The 19929-nt window shown below is 55.1% G+C and overlaps 1 protein-coding gene across 9 annotated transcripts in view; it reads right to left on the reverse strand.

The window, feature by feature from the left end:
* Positions 1-18730, reverse strand: part of ACSL6 (acyl-CoA synthetase long chain family member 6) — a 62611-nt gene extending 43881 nt beyond the window's left edge. For 2 of the 9 annotated variants that reach the window (XM_029216512.1, XM_029216511.1), the window contains exons 1-2: positions 18173-18245; positions 512-732 (exon numbers count right to left, since the gene is read on the reverse strand). In XM_029216512.1, coding sequence (XP_029072345.1) covers positions 512-732; positions 18173-18242 — 291 coding nt within the window. In that variant the 5' untranslated portion in view covers positions 18243-18245. Of the gene's footprint in view, positions 1-511; positions 733-4341; positions 4533-8649; positions 8791-18172; positions 18254-18624 lie in introns of those variants that run through there. The other 7 variants (XR_003792645.1, XR_003792644.1, XM_029216510.1 and 4 more) reach the window with 7 other exon arrangements.
* Between the last annotated feature and the right edge of the window lie 1199 nt (positions 18731-19929).

A 19929-nucleotide genomic window follows, 5' to 3' on the forward strand; every position in this document is an offset into this window, starting at 1 on the left:
TACTGGTCCTTCTAGACAGAGCCTGGAACACGCTTGTCCAGGCTGGGCCACCATCCCTTCTTCCCTCAGTGGCTCTACCTGTGAGTCCATGTGCTCTGGGAGGGCAGGGCCCTGGGTGGGCTCAGCTCTGGGTCCCAGTTCCAGACCAGGGTTGGGCACAGGGAGAATCTGGGAGGGAGTTTACCTGGCAGCCCCTTGAGCACATGCTTAGACCACCTACTGAGGCAACTGTAAGCCAAGGTCCCCTACCCAAGAAGCAGGCAAACCAGAGGCCCAGGGCAAAGCCAAGGTCAGTCTCTGCCCAGGCTTTAGTTACTGGGAGAGGCAGAAGGAGCATCTAGTAGGATAGCCTGCCCAGGGGCACTTCTGGGCTTACTGGCTGGCTGCCGGGAGAAACGGAGATTCTCTGGGCCATCTGAGGTCAAATAAGCCATAAGTTTGGCTTCTTCCTTCAAGGTGCCTGTCCCCCGCCTACTACTTCCCACAGCCCAATTGCTCACACCCTGCTCACCTCCACCTCCTCTGACTGCAGCAGGAGATTGCACGGTGGTTGCAAGGCCTTTGGCCGGTGAGTGAACCAGTAGGCGAGGATGGCAGCCAGTGCACCCATACTCACGAGGGTGGTGGCTGAGAGGCTGCGGAAAAACTGGCCCAAGTCGCCTAGCTCGGGCAGCCGCAGCATCCTCAGGATCTCCTGAGTCTGCATCTTCTCCAGAAGCGAGAGGATGAACTCTGCAGGAAACAAGAGGCAGGTGAAGGAGGAGCCCTGATAGGAGGCAAGGGAGCAGTACTGGGCCTCTCCTCCCACCTGTCTTGCGTCACAGGCGACACAGTGATCTTGGCCAGGCCTCGAACGAGTTGGGGTACACAGGCTCCTGGTGCAACACAGTGTATGCTGAAAGCTGGGTGCCTGGAAGGGCCTTTCCCGGTGACAGGCCAGAGAGCCCTTAGCAGTCATACCTGACAGTCAGACATCCGGCCCAGTTTTCCTGAGAAACATACACTCAGGGCCTGGGCCCTGCCTGACATGTACTTCCACATCTTTCAGGAATAGAGAGCGTGCTCTGACAGCTCTGGAGTTAACACCTCCTGAGCCCTAGGGCCCGGGTGTACTGCCTCTCCTGTGTGGTCATAGAATTTTGCTTATCCTTGCTCCTGCGACGTGGACTGGACAGAGGGGCAGCAGGTGTGCCTAGCACAGTGCCCAGAACGACGGGGGGTGAAGGGATGCAAACTCCTTCCACTCCACCTCAAAGCTGCCAGCACCAGGCTCTCACCCTAAGGGACCCAGAGAAAGCAAGGTGGCAGAGCCCACAGAACAGCCCTGACAGACACTTCCTGCCCCCGAGATCTGAGGACAATGACCTACCTGACAAGGGTCCAGTGGATGACACACAGCAGAGTCCCCTTAGGCCCACATCCTGGCCCACCATGGGGTCTCCCTGAAGAAAAGTTGTAGCCAAAGGCCTGCCAGCGCCAGAGGTAATGCTGGGGCCATCTTTCTGAGGAATAGCAGAGATCCCAAGAGCAGCCAGGGTGAGGTCCGGGCACTGTTCTCTGACCCCAGACTGCACTGCAGCTCTGCACCACCACAGACCAAGACCCAAGAAGAAGAGCTAGCCCCACCATTAACTAGGCCTGTGTTGTCCTCCCTGGGATCCCATCTGCTAATGTCCAGAGGAAAAAGGAGGTGCCAGAGGGGAGCAGGAGGTAAGCTGGTGGGAAGGGAAAGGAATGAAGGCTCGGAGAGAAAGGGCTCAGCAAAGTGCTGTGTGCACTCCTAGGGATAACGAGAATCTCTCATGACATTGCATATGGTGGTCTGGGTGCCACGCTCACCCACTGCAGTCCAAGTGGACACAGTGGGCCTACAGGGGCACATGGAGGATGCCCTGAGGTGGGCAGTGGGAGCTTTTCTGTGAGAAGCACTGGTGACTGAATTTGGTCCAAAGAGGGAAGTCCCCAAGTGCTACCATGTCCTCCTGTTAGCTGCTAGGTAGTGTTGGCAGAACAGACACATGACCAGCAGGGCTCAGGGGTCTGTCTGCACTTTGCCTAGGGCCAGCTGGATACTTTATCCCCACTGGGGCCTTCTTGGTGTTACTGTCCACCTGAAGGGCCTAAAGCTAGAAGTGCTGCATGACACCTATAGGTCTGCCAGCTCAATGAGGATTGTGTGGGCTCCAGGCTGACAGTCACTGGCCTTCCATCCCCAACCTTTGGGAGCATGGCTGTTGTTTTCCTTCTTGGGAAAGAATGAGAAACCCAACAACAGCTACTCTGCAGCCACGGGATATGAGCCAAACAGCAATTTTGAGAAGAGAGAAGAGAGGTCCGCTGAACTCCCAATAAGTGGCATTTGTGCTGAACTGTAACATCACCACACCAAAAATAAGGTCAAGGCTGTGCAAAGCCATTGTAGAGAAAGCAGGCAAAGCTCCGGAGTTCAAGTCCCTTCTCCTGCACTTATGAGCTATGCTAGGTCGAGCACACCCCACTTCTTTAGACCTCTTCTTCCCCATCTTTAAAATGGGGACATTATCACTCAGGCATGTAAAGCTCCTCATACTGGATCTGGCATAGCTGGAGGCATGCTGGGACTAAAGAGATGGCTACAGGTATGCCTGTCAGACCAAGGAGGCTGCTCAGTCCAGGTAGGAATAACCACTGGACAGAGGTGGCCGAATCCAGGTAGTACGGACCCACAGGAGTTTATGCTCTACAGGTGGCACGACAGGCTGTCTGAGTCCGGGGAACACTCATCAACCACCTACAGGCTCTGGGTGAGAGAAGTGAGCCCCCAGCCAGCCAGAGCACTCTCACTGAGTCCCTGAGGCGGAGATCCAGTTTTACCAGCAGCCTCCTTGAACGGGATCAGTTTTGAGGCCATCCCACAGAAACAAACCACTCCTGGCATACTGGTCAAATTAAGGTTCTGCATCAGCGGAGGGCAGACTATGGACCGCAGTGAATTCACCAAGGAAAGCTGCTCTGGGGAAGACGCTTGGCAGGAGGCCAGCTGGCTTTCCTGGGAGATTTACTTCCTTAAGCTGCAAATGGCAGACTAAGTCACAGCCAGGCCCATCAGATAAATGACTCACTACATAGTGGAAAATCTAGATATGCCCACCAGCTCCTGGGGTGAGCTCTGAGAGCTGAGTGAGGTTTCCTCTAATGGACTGAACTGACTCCATGGGCTAGGAAGCCAAGGCCCAAGAAGTCCTGGCTCAGCTCTAAGGCTCAAGTACGTGGTCCCAAAAGTTTTAGAGAAAACCCCGGAAGGATGCCTTACTACCTCCAGTCCCCAGCCCTTGGCAGTTGCTCACAGGCCCTAAGCCAAAAGTGGGCACTGGCTGCAATGCTGGGGTTGTCACAGAACACAGACAAGAATGGCCAAGGCATCCACCCACCCACCCATCCACCTAGCCATTCACCTAGCAGACTCTCATATGGCCTCTGCTCTGAGCTAGCTCAGTGCTGGGCACTGGGACAAGCCAGATGTGGGCCTGCCCACAATCTTACGGGGGAAATACATGAGGCAGTAGGCAGTGCCGTGAGTGCCGTTTGGGCTGTGCATGGGGAACCAGAGAAGATGCCCAACTCAGGTACGGAGAGTCAGGGCAGGCTTCTGGCAGGAAGTGGTATTGATGCTGAGACTGAAGGATAAAGAGGAAAGGGTGTCCCAAGCAGAGGGAAGCAAATATGCAAAGGTTGGAGCTGAGGGAGACCATGGAGCACTTAGCAAACTATATAGTCTCTCAGGAAATAAAGTCTTGAGCCCATGAAATCTTGTACGAGGGTCAGTGCCACAAGTCTGAGGCTGGTTTCCCAGATGTGCAGAGCTTTCGGCCATCACCAAAGTATCACAGTTTCCAGGAGAGGGAAGAAGAGAACTTGCCTAAACTTCCTGAATTGCTAGTGTGTGGGAGCCCATGCCTACACACTGCACTGCTCGATCCTCATGACAGCTCCACGTACTCATTATAAGGTGAGGACATAGAGACTCCACTGAAGAAGTTACCTGCCATTCACAGGGACACAGTGAGCAAGCAAGGGAGCCAGGACTCGAGCCCCAGACGACTATGGCCTCTCAAACCACTGCCTTGTGTTGCAGCGCAACCCTAACCCTTGCCTACACTGTACGATCCATACCCAAACCCATGCTCTCCTCTGCAGTAGTGCTGAACCCACAGAAAACCATCTTCAGGCCTGTTCAGAAGAGCTCAGGCAGGTTGCAGGGGGTAGGGGCCACCAGAGCCCGTAAGCAGGGCTCCGCCAGTCAGGCCAGTCACTTGCTCTTCACCACGCACACACCACAGGTGGGCTCCCTCCTGGCCTCACCTTATGAACTTGCCGTCCTCCTATGGCTGGGTTCTCTTCCAGGAAGCCCACTCGCCTAGGACACTGGAGGGTGGTGGGAAAAAGGCTTGGCTACCCACTCCTCCTCAGGCTTCTATTTAGGTGTCCACCCCTAAGGAGGCGTCTGAAGTGACTGCAGCTCCTCTAGTCCTAAGGCTGAGCCTGTGCCCCTTCCTGGCTGGGCAGCAACCAGAGGTTGTCATTCGTACAGGCTTGCCAACCTCAGACAGTCACGGGTGCTTGCACATACCGTGAGATGCCCTTCAGACCGCCGGGAGCCACTGGAGTGGAGAGCTGCAAATTCAGGTCCTCTGAGGACATGGACCTCAGAGCCAGCCTGTGCCACCAGGCCTTTGGCTTGGGGCTGAGCAGAGCCTGGGCCTGGGAGTCTGGTCTTATCTCATTATTTCACAGGGCCTTGGCCTCTTCTGACCTCCTCTCCTTCTCTGTCCCTGGGGTCCCAGCCATGGCTGCCTCCTTCCATGCCCCCAGGAGGCTCTCTTGGTTGCAGCAGCATGGGGCACAGGGGGCATGGGGGAGGGGGACAGCACCCAAGGGAATCAGTGGTGCTGGTGTTGCCAAGAAAGCAGCTATGAGTGTTTGTAAATATTCACCTGGCAGGGGTACCCAGCCCTCAGCATCAACTAGCCTCTTCTCCTCTAGCACATCCTATGCCTTCGCCTTGGGCATAGACCAGTTCAGAATACCAAGTGGTGGCACAGGCTGGTTCAGGGCACATGGAAGGTGGGTAGTGAGAGGCATAGCTGTCAAAACCCAGGAAGGGAGAGAATGGGAGGAAGGGGGCCCTGGTCAGAAGTATTTTGACTTCAAGGGGGCAGAAGCAGAGCCACAGGGCACATTTCCAGTGGAGATGGCCCTGAGACCCATGGCTCCACTCCAAGAGCCCTCTGCTGGTCCAGCTTCCTGACTCTAGACCTTCACGATCTAGCAAGATGGTTCTATCAGGACTACTTCCTAAACACCTCCCAAACGTGACCACTCCTCTCCAGCCTCCTGGCCTGGCCTGGTCCAGCCACCACCAAGTGCTGTCCAGACTCCCACACCAATCTCCTCACAGGTCTCCTTGCTCTAACCAGTGTTTACACTGATACCAAAGTTATGTTCCTGATACACAGACATAACCATATCATGCCGCGGCTCAAAAACCTTACCTGGCTCCCTCCTACCTTAGGACAAAAATTCAAACTCATAATGCTGGCACTGAGACCCTCCATGATCCTCAGATTCTTCCCTCCCCTTAGAATCACACCAGCTTCGCTCTGTATCAGCCTGGAGGCAGGTGGGGGTCCTTGCAATGGGGTTCCGGGTCTGTGCAAACTTCTGAGGGCTTCAGAAATGGGGAAGCACAAGGCAAGCCAGCAGATCATTAAAGAACCTCCTTAACTCCCAGTGAAGAGCTCTGAAATGAAATCATAACCTCCCAGGGGCCAGGGTCCCCAGCAAACAAGTCAGGGAAAGGGCCCAAAGGGAAGTTCTTGTGCTGGACTGACCCAGGTCCAAATCCTGACTCATACTCTTGACAGCTGTATGACCTTGGACAAGTCACTTTACCCCTCTAGCCTCATATCAAAAATCTCATGGACAGAGAATAAGGTACCAGGCATGCAGTAAGGGAGACATTCAGTAGACAGAAGTTAGCTGAAGCAGTAACTCTGTCTCTGCCAGCCAAAAGGGCTCAAAGACAACTTGCAAAATTACATGCATTCACATCCTACCTTTCCAGCAGGCTCCTGGCACTGGGGAGGCAGCTGAGCTGGTCCCACTAGTACCAGCCTCCCTTTATGAAGGATGCGTGGGGTTTAGGGAGAGAGCTTACCACATCTTGATCAAAGCTCAAAAGTGGAAGGCCCTGCCCCAGGTCTGCCCTCCTGGGGTCAGCCGATGGCAACAAATGCCTGCTCTGAGAAGCCAGCTGGTGGTAGAGGTTCTAGCAGTGGTGGCAGAGGCTCCCTGGCAGCTGTGGCAGCAGGTCTGGCAGGGACCCGGGCACAGAACAGCTCTATGGGGAGCCACTGGCCCCTCCAGGCCCCCCGCTGCCCCTCCCCTGCATCTGCACACGGGGTAGTGCTGGCTCAGATCAGCTCAGAGGCAAGCAACCCAGCCTTAACCCCAACTCTGCCAGGTTGCAAGAGCCTCAGTTCACACCCCTCTGCTTCTCCCCACCCCTACCCTGTCTTCAGTCCTGGAGAGGAATTCGTCAGAAGGGTTGCCTAAGGACAAAGTCTTCTTACACAACTATCTGTGGCACTGATTAAGGGCCAGGCCCTCAGCCGTGGGCTGGGGACCTGCAGGCCGCACAGCGGTAGGGGTGGTGGGAATGGTGGAAGCGGGCGTGGAGAGGCCAGATCCCTGGTGCCCAGGGCGGCCTGCACCGTTGCCCAGGAATCTCCTCCAGCACCTTCCAGGGGCTGTCCCCACCCCCCAACCCCACAAGGTCACAACCAGTCTACTCGGGGAGAGGAAGGAGATTAGGCACAGTCCCAGATAAAACATCTGCTCAGAGATGCTCTGGGCAGTGGGGACACTCCAGACCAAGCACCAAGGTCAGCAGGTAGAAGATAATGGCTTAGCTCCCCCACAGACCCCAGGGCAGCACACCAGCCCCTCCTTAAAGCCTGCCCTGAGAGACGCTTTCCTGGCTTGCCAGGGGGATGGCCATCCTGGAGCCAGAATCCACACCCAGGCCTGCTGGAACCAAAGCTGAGCCCCAAACTCCCTCAACGCCTCTGGCAGACAGACTGGGACAGTGAGGTCCCAGGACACCCAGGGCCTCACTCCTGCAAGATTTCTCCACTGGGTGAGGAGTTGGGGTGGTGATTGCGTACGGCCTTTTTTGACTCCTACTTCCAAGGCCAGGGTGTGGCTGGGCTCACAGCAGGCACATGGTAGCCGCTGTGGAGAGTAAAAGGCAGGTCCAGCCTGCAGGACCCAGCTCACCACTCCCAGGCCCTACTCACAACCGGTGCTTCCAAGTCTTCCAGGACAGGGCCGCTGTCTGCCCAACACCATCCGCCTCCTCTGCAGCAAGACCGCCCCAGGTCGCGGCCCAGCACTCTGAGCTCCCTCTCGAGAGCTGTGTTCATAACCTGCCTGGAAACTCTAGAGCCCGCAGGCCTTGCAACACCTTCCCTGGGGCTGATAGGGCTTCCACTGCTCACCCCACCATCTGGGGCAGGTGGGCCGCGCAGAGAGCTTCCTGCCTCAGCAGCACTAACCTGGAACTTGGCAAAAGCTTGCCTGGGCCCCCAGGCCCCAGCCTCTGGCAACACACCTGGAGGAAGCTTTAAAATGCACAAATGCCTGAGGACCAACCCTCAGCCCCCAAAGCCCCTTTTCCTTCCTTCTTGGCAGGACCTTTACTTTTCTCTGTATACTTTCAGAGATGTTGTTAACTAAGACGAAAGCCTCCTTTAATCCTTCTCAGGGCAGCTTCTGGGGCAGAAAATCCAGTAGACACAACCAAGGTCCTGGCTGACGGAAAACCACACAGGGTGCCAGAGGCAGAGAGTTACGGCCCAGCAGTGCTGCCCCAGGAAGTGTGTGGCCCAGGTACTAGGTTAAGAAAAGCACAAATCTCACCATCACACCTGTGTGACCCTGATCTGTAGAGACACAAACACAGCAGCCCACACTCAGCTGGCCCCCACCCCATCCACACAGGGATTCACGCTTGTCTGTGCTGTGAGAGGGGCTTTCTCTCCACCTTCCTCCTGGGTTTTAATTAGAGTCACAGAACCACAGACGACTGGGGCAGACATGGGGTCAAGGGCATCCCCGAGCTGGGAATTGCCAGGTGAGACCCACCCCATGTTCCCCCAAGAGAGACGGGCCCAGGATTCAGGGTTGCTGGGTTACAGGGTGGCTCGCCTGCCGAACCTCCCTGAGGAGCCTGATTATAGCTCTGAAGGTTTACTTAAGCCTCTTGAATGTAGAAAGGCCTAACTAAAGTTGGCTGTGCCTGACCACTGCACAGGGCCCCTGTCTCAATAGCCCGACCCCACCGTGAACATGCCTCCCCTCCAGCAATTCACTGGGGGTGGGAAGCAGCCCCCAGCACCCTCCGCCCCCATCCTCAGGCCAGCACCTCTTAAGAATCTCACTCACCCTAAGCCCTGGTCAGGGAACGTGGGCCCACAGTCCTGACAACACCACCAAGAAGCCAGGCTCAAACAATACTTTCAGACACTTAAAAATACAAATAGCCTTGAGAGCAGAGGAGCAAAGAGAAACAGTGTCTTTCACGAGCTCTGAGATAAAAGTTGTCCTTACCACGAATCAGGCCTGACAAAATTCTCAGAACGAGGAGGGACAGCAGAGGTTATGACAGTGGCAACGCTCCCTTTAGAAATATTTCCAGGGGACGAAGACTAGGACTGACGGTGTGGATGAGCCTTGGCCTCATCGTCCTTCCTGCCACACCAAGCCCTGGGATGGCAGGCAGAACCCTAGGGACAGTGGCAAGGGCCAATGAGTGCTACACAAGCAGAGGACACCCCCTGGCCAGGCCCCACTGTGCAGGAAGCCAAATCCTGTGGCTGCAACATGATCCTTTCCCCTCCCAGCCCGTCTAGGTTAGGGCAACCAGTGTCCTGGCCTCAGGAGCAGTGATTCATTTCCATCACTGGCCCAAACTGAGGACACAATGCAAACCCTACAGGCTCAAGCTCAGAAAGAGAACATGGGCTGCTCCAGGCAGGGCCATGCTGTCAGAGCTCAACTGCAGGTGGCCAGGGTACAGGGGAAACAGGATGTAACCACCTCCAGCGAGGGGGAAGCACCTTGCAGGAGGGAGGAGGGCTCTGTTGAGATGCGGTTCGGGTCGTTGAGGTGGGGAGAGCAACAGAGGGATTTGCTTTTGCCCAATTGTTCCCTCAGGAGCAACTGGGGACAACCTGCTGGGGCAGGGGGAGGGGAGATTCACAAGACAGAACCTAAGACATATCCTCAGTCAGGAACGGGGAGCAAGGAGATCAGGAACAGGGCGGGAAGGAGAGTTCTGAGAAGGGGACAGAGTCCTAGAAAGAGCCTACTAGATGCTGGGGCTCCTGGGAAGGAGGCAGCGAGGCTGGGAAGATAGCATTTAGCTGCAGAGGGAAAAAGATGGTGATATGTACTATATATAGCCTCATGCTTTTGAAGTCCCAGCCACAAGCTAACAGGACCCATCCGCTCACCTGACCTAGCACCTTGGGGTTTTAGGATGCCAAAGTGTCCCAGGCAAGCTGTCCTTCCAGATCCCAGCCAAAGGGACCCCTGCTGCAGCCAGGAGCCAATAAGGCGCCTATACCCACCATTCCAGGGGTCACTGTTATTTTGCAGGAATGACAATGAGCAGAGAAAAGGGAGTTTTGCTTTTGGTTAAAGGCAAATTTTCTGGGACTCTGATAAACACCTTAATTTTCTGGCTTCCTCATACTTTGACAAAGTTCCTCTTCTGAATGGCACAAGGAGAAACAAATCTGAGCCTCACTCCGCTCAGCAGAAGCCTGTGCTGCTCAGTGGGACCCTGCCACCTCCTCAGTCATCCCTCTGGAGGCCAGGGCCACACAGCAGCTGCTGCCTTTCACCACCCTCCAGCCGCCAAGGCCTGCTGTTGACCGGTGAGAGCCGGTGGCATCCACAGAGTTAAAACCAGGCTCAAGCAGCCCAGCCCTCAGCTGGTCCGGAGGACTGAGAACGCAGGCCTCCTTTTCAAGGCCAAGATGAATGGGGAATATGCAAATCACCGCCTCCCAAGGAGCAGCGGCAGGGGAGGGCCCACTGCTGGCAGGCCCACACCTCTCCACCGGGGTCTGTCACATGAAAGTGTTTGTATTCCTGCCGCTGCCTCTGGCACCCAGCCAGGCTGGGGCTGTTCTCACCGGAAAACAAAAATCTCTTTCAGACCAAAGCAAAACGAGGCCCTGGCTGGCCCAGGAAGGTTGCTGGACGTTGTTCACACCGACCCACTGACAGCACCCATCACTTGGATTCTCACTGAACCCACCACCTTTCCAGAGGGAGCTGGAGGGAGGCCTCTGCGGCCGCTGCGGAAAGAAAGCACTGCGTCAGGTCAGGGTGGACGGGACCAAGAAATGGGATCGGCCCATTCTGAGGCTCTGTTGTTTTGTCCTTCTCAGAAATAGTAATGACTGGGCCTCAGGTAGCCACCTTTTTTAATGAGGGAACTTCCAGCAATTCTCATGGTGTTGATGGTAAATGTGGACAAAGAAAGGGGAAGAAAAATGTGACAGTAAACAAAAGCCCTTGCAGGGCACTGACAGGACTTTGAAGAATGGAGGTCACATGTACTCTCTGCCTGCTGCCCAGAGTGTTGCTGCCACAGGTGGCCCTCGAGCTGTGGGTGGGGTTTGTGACCCAGAGCCCAATGTGCACAATCACGCTCCAGAGCTTGGACTCCATCCACCACAGAGACTCCACGACAAGGTCAGACTTCAATCTTGTTCAGACTTTCAGAGGCCAGAAATGCTGCTCTTCTGACACCCTAGGGTCACGAGGAGCTGTCCATTAACCATGGCACAAATATACAAATGTCTGTATCTATATCTATCTACTTATTTTTTAAACAAATGTATCAATAACAAAACAAAACCCAACCAAACTGCCAGCATATTTTATTGCAAGATAGATGGAAGAACATGATCTCAGAATAAAGGAGAGTCATTTGACTTGAACAACTCAACAGTGTTGCCTTCATTTTCCACATTTTTTTGGAATGTATTGTTGCAAATTTCCTCATTACACATAGCACTGTGGATGATACTGAGTGAAGAAACCAGGCACAAAATAGTGCACACTCTAGGCACTATTCTCCCAGAGACAGGACAAACACAGGTGAGGCTAATCTATGTGTACAGCACAAAGCTTATAACCTATGAAGCATGGCTGCTACTCAGACTCCCATTAACAGGAGACAATGACACAGCAAGATCTCAATCACACGTATGATCATTTGGCCTGAGAGGAAATCTAGGACAAAACCACCCGGGAGCTGATTCTGAACCAATAGGAGGGTTTGGAGATGCTCCACAGATCTGCAATCCAAAGGAAACAGGCCCTGTCAGCCTCTCAGCCCAGAGAAAATGCCCATCTTTGATGACCGTGCACTGCTGCCTCCCTCCTCAGGTCCTCCTACTGTCAGCTGGGGCCACACAGTATGCCCATGAAGCCCAGAGGCCAGGCATGTCTCTGGGAGGGTTCATGGGGCTGCCCCAGGGAGGAAAAGCAGGAGGTAGAGGAGAAAGAAAAGAAACGTCAGTCCAGATGGAAAAGGGGTCTTCACAGGTCACAGCTTTCCCTGCTGTCTGACCTGTGGCAAGGAGATCAGGGACACATGTACCCAAATCTCCCAACAGCCCACTGGCCAGGGGAAGCCACCCTCCCTTTCTCTCCACCACCCCAGGCAGAGGCAGGCTGAGGCGGAGGCGGCCTGCAGGCTGGGTGGGGGCTGAGTATGGGTGAGTCGAAGGTGTCCCCCAGAGAAGCACATCCAATCCATCTGCACGAAGGTACATTCTCCACCATTAAGCAGGGTCCTGAGGTCTAAGTGGCTTCATGCAGCTAGGGGACACAGAAGAAGGGCCAGAAACACTGCTCCTTCCAAAGTCAAGAGGGGGACTTCCCTGGTGGCGCAGTGGTTAAGAATCCATCTGCCAGTGCAGGGGTCACGGGTTCAATCCCTGGTCCGGGAAGATCCCACATGCCGCGAAACAACTAAGCCCATGCGCCACAGCTAGTGAGCCTGCGCTCTAGAGCCCGTGAGCCACAACTACTGAAGCCCGCATGCCTAGAGCCCCTGCTCTGCAACAAGAGAAGCCACCACAATGAGAAGCCCGCGCACTGCAACGAAGAGTAGCCCGCCACTCTCCACAACTAGAGAAAGCCTGTGCAGCAAGGAAGACCCTACGCAGCCAAAAATAAATAAATTAAATAAATTAAGCAAACAAAGTCAAGGGGTCACTGCAGGCCTAGATGGGTCCTCCCTGAGGCCCCCTTCTCCATGCTGATACCTGCTTTCCTCTTATTGGTCTCTAGGGCCTCACCATCAGCCTCTGGCCAACCTCCCTGTCCCATCTCACTGGCGGGCCCACATCCCATCTTGCTGCCCTCTTTGTCCCAGCTCTGGCTACCTTCCCATCCCCGTTTCTGTCCTTGCTGTGTGGCCTCCAGTTGGCCTTGCTGTCTACTCTCTGGCTGACCTTACTGTCCCTCCCAGTAGCCCTCCTGTCTATGTGGCAGGACCTACAGTCAGTGCCCAGAATGGTTTATAGCCAAGGCTGGGGCAAGGGTGAGTGGTCAGGAGGAACCCCACTGGGGACTCTTCAGCCACCAGAACAATCTAGAGAAACAAACAAACAGGGAAAACACACTAGTGGTAAAAACAGGGCTCTGCAGCAGGACAAGTCCTGCTCAGTCCCTGATTATCTACCTCCCGTGCTGGTAGGTCAAGCTGTGGTACCCTGGGAGTAGGGCAGTGTTGCCGGTGTTGATTAGTGGGCTCTGTCTCAGAGCTGCCCACTCAACCTGGGCCTGCCTGTCCTCTCTCTCCATTCCTCCAATAGCCATCAATCACTAGGTCTGCTCCTGGCCCTAACAGGTGCCAACCCAGATTTGCTTACCCCAGGGTCTGGGAACAGATGCTGACTGTTACCTCACTGGCACCATCCAGGCCTGGTTCCTATTCTAAAGCTCCAGGAGACAGTTACCTCAGAATGCAGGCCTGAATGAGCAGATGACAAATCAGAAGCTCATCACCCCCAACTCTCCATGGACACCCCCAAGCACCCCTACTCCCTGGAGTAGCTGTCGGGAGAGCAAAGTTCTCCAGGAAGAGCTCGTAAGCAGGCACAGATGGGACTTCTTGGGATTTGAAATCTTTCAGGCTCTGAGATTACAGATTGGGCTTCTGAACAGATAGCTCAGCTTGGCTCAGAATCTGTCCAAGCCCATTTCCCATCCTCCTACTTCTGCCTGTCACAGATCCCAAGCCTCACACAAATCAGGAGCCACACAAAGTAACTGGGTCTGAGAATGACCACACCAACTATGGGCTCCTGGAGCAGCTGAGCAATTATGTGGGACCACCCCTGGGCCTCACCTGAAGGCCAACCCCAAGGACCCAAAGTAGCATCTCACTAACAATGCTCCCCTCCTGGGGCCCAATGGGCGGTTAGTGGGGACTCTGGCCAGGCCAACGCAGGAGTGGGGCCATCACACCAGATCATCCAGTGAGCTGAGGACCTTGACTAGGGCCTCCTTTCAGCTCTGCTTGGCCGGAGTTCCCAGCCTACTGGGAGACTGGAAATCTGGAGCTCTAAGGAAACAACAGAATCTCATCCTCAGAGAAGACTATCTTCTGTGAAACCAGTCACACCACAGCTGCCAGTGTGGTCATTCACTCACTCGTTAATTCAACAAACACTTCTGGAGCACCCGCTTCTGTTCCGGGTTCTCCACTGAAGGCTGATCTGGCTCTGCCTGCAAGGAGTTCACACCTGCTTTCCCCTACAGCTTCTACCATATTGGTGATATCCCCCAGCTAGGCATAGAGCCTGGCACCCAGTAGGAGAACACTCAAGGTCTGTTGTCAGCCAATGGACTTGTAGTGAGAAAACACCTCATTATTAAGATAAATTGTTCTCAGGGAATTCTTCATATCATTCATTTATGCAATCAACACTGATGCACACTGTGTACCGGCCCTGGCTTGGGCGCGGGGAGGAGACACCCTGGCTCTGCCCTCAAGGAGATCATAGGGCTAGTAGAGGAGGCAAAAGACTGTAGTTCAGTGGCACGTGTGCCAGCAGGAGATGCATGCGGCTTGAGTAGTGTAGGGACAGTGTCACCTTGGCCATCCACATGCCCAGTTTGGGCCATATGTCCTTGATGCATCTACCACACAGAATGAAGCCTGTGCTGCCTGGCCTGGCCTTCTAGTGCCCGCAGAGGCCAGCCCTGGAGACCCCGCTGGCTGAGCAGAGTCTGTCCCTAACTCTCATTGATTCATCTTCCCAATCTTTTCTCACACGGATCCCTCTGCCTGGAACGCCTTTTCTTTCCCTACCCACTTTCTGCACGTCAGAATCCTGTACCTCCTTTGAGGAAGGCTTAGCTCAAGGTGTTATAACTTTAGCTAACATTCAGTGAGCCCTTTCCTATGTGCCAGCCCCTGCTCTTTGCTCTTTACACCTTTCTTCTCTTTAAACCCTCCCCGTCCAAGGACTGCTCCTTTGTCTGTGCCCACTGACTTAGCCTCAGGCCCTGCCTGATCCTGCCTGATCCTCCGGGTCCCTTCTTGGCCTGGAGTCTGAGCATGTGGTCTGACTCACAGCTCTCAGGAGTTGCTTCACCACTGAACCTCCTTGTGTCTTTGTGCCACGTCTATTAAATGGGGATAACAGCACCACAATGTTGTGGGTAAGATTAAAGGAAAGCTTGGGGAACTGTAGAACATGGTGCTGGACATGTGATGGGTGCTCAGGGCAACAGCAGTCAAGTCAGCATGTTTGCAACAACACTTCCCCCATGAAAACACTGCTCCCCCCCAAAAGTACTTCATTCAACGAATATCTGAGTGCCTACTACATGCCAGGCACTGGCTAGTTACACACTGCTGCTTCTGTTACACCAATGCCTGTAACTTCGGCCTCTTTTTGCAAACTCCTCATGCTCACTTATCCTGCATGCTGTGTGTGGGGGACAGTCCTGGGTCCCATCTGGGACTGTAGCTGAGCCAAGTTCGGCCTTCTGAAGGTCAACCCAAGAGCCCCTGTAATCACAAGGGACAGAAAACCTGCCAGAGAGCAGAATGGCTGGGTTCTGCCACCCCCTGGTGTCAGTGTGCTCTCACTGGGAGCACCCCTGTATCCTACCACGGGCCAGCGAGGGAGAGAAGGCACTGAGGTACGAATTCTCCCACACAGTGGTGCACCATGTGCAAATCCAGGCCTTATCTTGTGAGGCATGCCCTCAGATGTGCTGCCTGGTGCCCCACCATCTGTCAGGGCCCTGGCTGCCTTCTTGGGCCCCCTGGGATGGCCCCAGACCTCACACCAGTCCTCCACCCTAATGGGAGCAGCGGTGTGGGGAGAATCTGATGGGGCTGGGCTGAGCTAGGCTGTGCAAGTCTGCACCTGCCCTGGATACCTACAGCCAGGTTGCTGCCACACCAATCTCTGCCACCAGGGCCAGCCCCCATTCCCCTAAGGGTCACAGCTAGGGCCTCCTACCTTCCTCTTCCTGGAACCCAGCCTCAACTGGGCCATCCTTTGGCCACAGTTATTCTCATCCATAACATCACAACAGCCTCCCACTGCTCTCCCAGCCTCCACCCTCCTCCTTCTGGCTCAGCCTGGCCACTGCAGCTAAATCGAGGGCTCCTCTGCCCCCCTAAATAAAACCCTTTTCTCTAAAATCCCCTCCCATCCAGACTCCATCCCGACTCCATCCCCTCCTACAAGCTAGGCTCCTCAGGCACAAGACCCTAAAGACCCACCTCCACCACAGTTCTTCCTGCACACTTTTGCTGGCCTGATTTTCTCTACCTGGGGTTTGGCCTACCTGACTCTGACAAAACACCCCTCCCTATATGCTGCAAAAGCCCACTCAGACAGATGGTTGGGTATATGGTGCACAGACTGGACACTGTAGAAGGACACAGGGCTGCATCAGCCTAGAAATTCATCCACCAGGAGGGGAGCCTCTTTCTACTTTGTACAAGGGTGCCATATAGGCAGGCAGAAGTGCCAATCCATTGCTCCCATAGTCCTCTGAGTGCTCACAGCACTGAGACCATGTTTTCCTGGGCCAGGCACAGCATCTGACTCACCACACTGGATCTATTTTGTTTCCTTGTTTATTACTCAATACACAGGTGGGATCTGGGCTGGCCTCAGCGGGGAACAGGACAAATACAGCCCTAGCTCTCCTAAGGCTCAGAGTACATGGCTGCTTCCCCCATATAATCAGTTCCTTCTCCAGGTGGCTCCCCTCTACCCTTCCCTTGTCTCCCTAGGGCTGGATTGGGTGGCAAACGGCACATAACTCTACAAAGAGTAATATCACTTCAGGGGGCCTCTCCTATTTCTAACTGAGCCAGAGAGATCTGGCAGCTGCCATGGGACCCTGGCGATTACAAGGCAGAATGTGTTCTCAGTGTTAGCCTAGGTGTCCTCTCTGCCCTCAAAAAAAGGCTGGGGTCCAGGTAAAGTCCCAAGCAAGGTGGACGTGATCTGCGAATGCCACAATGTGTCTGAAGTGGGTACCACACACCAGCCTCAGTGTCTCACTCTTACACCAAGTATGGCATCTTTGAGGAATTTCCTGTACCCACTGAGAAACTTGGTCTGTAGGGAAGAAGATGTCACCTGTACCAAGAGTCACCCTGCTTGACTATTCTGAGGCCCCTGAACAGTCTTTCACTGAGACAGTCTCCCCATTCTAGGAGGCGCCTGACCGCTTTGGGAAACACTCCACGCCGAAGTAGGACAGAAGACCAGTTTGAGTTAGCACCTGCTGAATCCCACTTTCAGACAAGCATCCCGCACTGTAAGGACTTTTTTTCTCAGAGGCTGATGACTCCTGCCACATGTGGCTCTGTAGCCCCCAGGCACTTCCCTGTAGCCGCAGAAGACCAAGGCTCCAGAGAGCTACCCTTGGACCCATGGCTGGGTGGGGGCCTCCTAAGGGTAGGGCAAAGGGGTCCTGGCACAGGGAAAAGGCTCTGAGACCATCATCCAAGCAATGAATGGTGGCTGTTACTATCATCATCGTCATCACCACTATTTTGATGACTCCTGCCCTTTATACTCAACCCTAGCTCTAGCTCCAGCCCTGCCTGTTGGATGAGCACATCAGGCCCAGAGTGCCCCTGCACCGCTTGGCCTCAGACACGGCAGACAGAAGGAGCTTAGGGAGCTGAGGGGATTAGGGAGGCCTCACTCTCCCCAGCTCAGGGGCAGTGTCCCTGTGGCCTGGCTCAGGGCAATGGTGGCAGGGGCTGCCCACCACTACCTGGCCTACCAACCCTCTAGGTTCAAGCCTGATACCAGGAAGCACTTAGCAATGATGAATCAATTAAAACTCAGATCAAATCCTAATCTGTCAGATATTATCCGTGTGACATTGGGCAAGTCAATTAACCTCTGAACCTCAGTAAAAAAAGAGCACCACCAACCTCCTAGGATTTGCTGTGAATATTAAATAACACAGGCAAAGTTTCAGTTAAGGATTTCAAAAGGGTCGCCTTCCTTCCCTTCTTCGGCTCAGAAAGAATCTTACTACCTCCTCTGATGATGCTGTTTGAGCATGAAATAATAATAAAACTAACATTCATAAAGCACTTGCTCTGGGTCAGGTCCAACTTAAAGCCAGTTTAAGGTTCGAGCACTTCACATACATTATGAGACTGAATTTGCACATGGGGGTATGGGTGGGGGTGGGTGGAGACCCTTTAGTGGTATCATAACCTAGAGGAACCCAACACTCACAGAGGGGAGTGGCTGGTGTAGGCAGCAAAACTGGTGGATGACTGCGCCCTGGGTGAGAGCCCAGGTCCTGTGTGGGGAGGGGGCAAGAGCATTGGGCAGGGATTCAGAAGGGGTTCTCAAGGTTTCTTGAGAGGATGCAGGGGTGAGAGGCTGACTCCTGTGAGGGGAAGAGGTGGGCGCTGGCAGGGTGGGGACACAAGCCATGGGCATAGCTGAGGAGCCAGGTGAACCCTGGTTTACAGAAATCGTGTACTCTGGCTGAAGGGTGGGGGTGGGCAGGAGGGGTTGTGAGGAAGCCCTCTCACCAGGATCAGGAAGCCCCAGGTCAGTCCCGGTCATGTCCTTGACCTGCTGTGGGACCTCAGGGTCCAACATCCTCAGGGTCTGCATCCTGGAGATAGACAAGGATGAACTGTCTGTCCCTGGACTTGGCCTTGGGGGACGAGTGGCCTCAGGGCCTAGTCTGCTCGGCGGATGGTCCTCACTATAAGGGGCGGGGGGAGTCGAGAACCGGAGGGAAGTTGTTGTGAGGTCTCGGAGAGCAAGGCCCCTCATTTTCACTGACACAGGCACTTCCCAGACGCGGCCCGGAGCCCGCCAGAATTTGGAAGGGGATAGACCTGGGGGGCCCAGGGTAGTCCTGAAAGGATGGCTCGGCAGCCGGGGCTGGGGGATCACCCCCAGCCCGGGACCAAGACCCCACAGCGTGCCAGGGATGAGGGTCACAGAAGAGGACGGGGAGAGGGGGAAGACTTACCCGAGAACAGCCAGAGGGAGCCCCCCGACACGAGGAAGAAGGTCAGCATGTCGCTCAGCGGGACCCAAATGGGCCCGGCACGGCCTCCCCGGCCCACAGCCCCGCAGCCCCAGCAGAAGCCGCGCAGCCGCTGCCGCCGGGTATTTTTAGCCCCCGCCCCCCCCCCCGCCCGGCTCCGCAGCGCCCCGCCTCCGCGCGCGGCTGCGGTGTCTTGGCGGGAGGGGGAGGGCGCCACGGGCCCGCTCTGCACCGGAGCCCCCTTCCAGCCCCCTTCCAGCCCCGCCGCGGTCCAGGTCCGGGCGCTCCGCACGCTCACAGCCGCCTGGGAACCGCCGAGGCCCCGGGCGGGGGAGGGGCCAGGCTGCAGAGCCGACCGGCCCTCTCCGCCCCGCCTAACGTCACGACCCGGAGTTCTGGGGAAACCGGCAGGAGAGGGCAGCACGGGCGACGAGCGTAGGAGCGCGACGCCGCGCGCACCCCACCAACGCGCGACCCTTACCCCTACCCAGCGCGATGCTGGCTTTTATGGCTGGGCGGGCTCGGGTGGCAGAGAGGTCGCGGTCACCTGTTCTAGGAGGCACACTTGCCGGTGGGCCGGTTGCGGCTGACGCTAACGCCCCCTAGGACCCCAGTTTTCAGACACCAGGAGCCTCTGGATGTCAGGTCTGCAAGCCAAAGAGGAGAGAGGGCGGTGAGGGTCTATTTAGGATCTGGAAAAGGGGCAGCTACGCCGGATAGTGCCCATATTCTCTGGGGACCTCAGATCTCTCTTTCTGGGAAGATTGGATCTGAGGCCACCCAAGGTCACAGGAGGCTCCATGTGGTAACAGGCTGCCACACAGGGTCACATGAAGTCACAGGAAGCCACATGGAATCACAGGTGTTCCACCAGAACACAGGCAATCCTGGTCTTCACACACAATCTTATGTGGCACATGAGGTCTCAAGAGGCCCCTAGTAGCTAAAATGAATGGCCACATAGGCACCTACGGTCACAGATCGCCACACTGCTAGCTGAGCGGTTGTGTTACCAAACTGAACTCATCCCGCCTGAGGCACAGCAAAGCGAATCTACTGACACCAGGTTTTGGTGAAGGAGAGTACAGTGTTTATCACAGTGCTCCAAGCAAGGGAGTGGAAGATAAACCTCAGATACACTTCAACTTGGTCTTTGAGTTAGGATTTTTTAAAGAACAAACAGGCTGGAATTAATTGTCTTGTGACATTTCTTCATTGTAGTTTTGAAACTCGGGATGTCCCTGGTTTATGATGCTCTGGCCAGGTGGTCCATGGCTTGCAGTCTGT

Source organism: Monodon monoceros, unplaced genomic scaffold (assembly GCF_005190385.1).
Source record: "Monodon monoceros isolate NGI ecotype Baffin Bay Population unplaced genomic scaffold, NGI_Narwhal_1 Super_Scaffold_12, whole genome shotgun sequence".
In the NCBI taxonomy this organism is placed as follows: Eukaryota; Metazoa; Chordata; class Mammalia; order Artiodactyla; family Monodontidae; genus Monodon; species Monodon monoceros.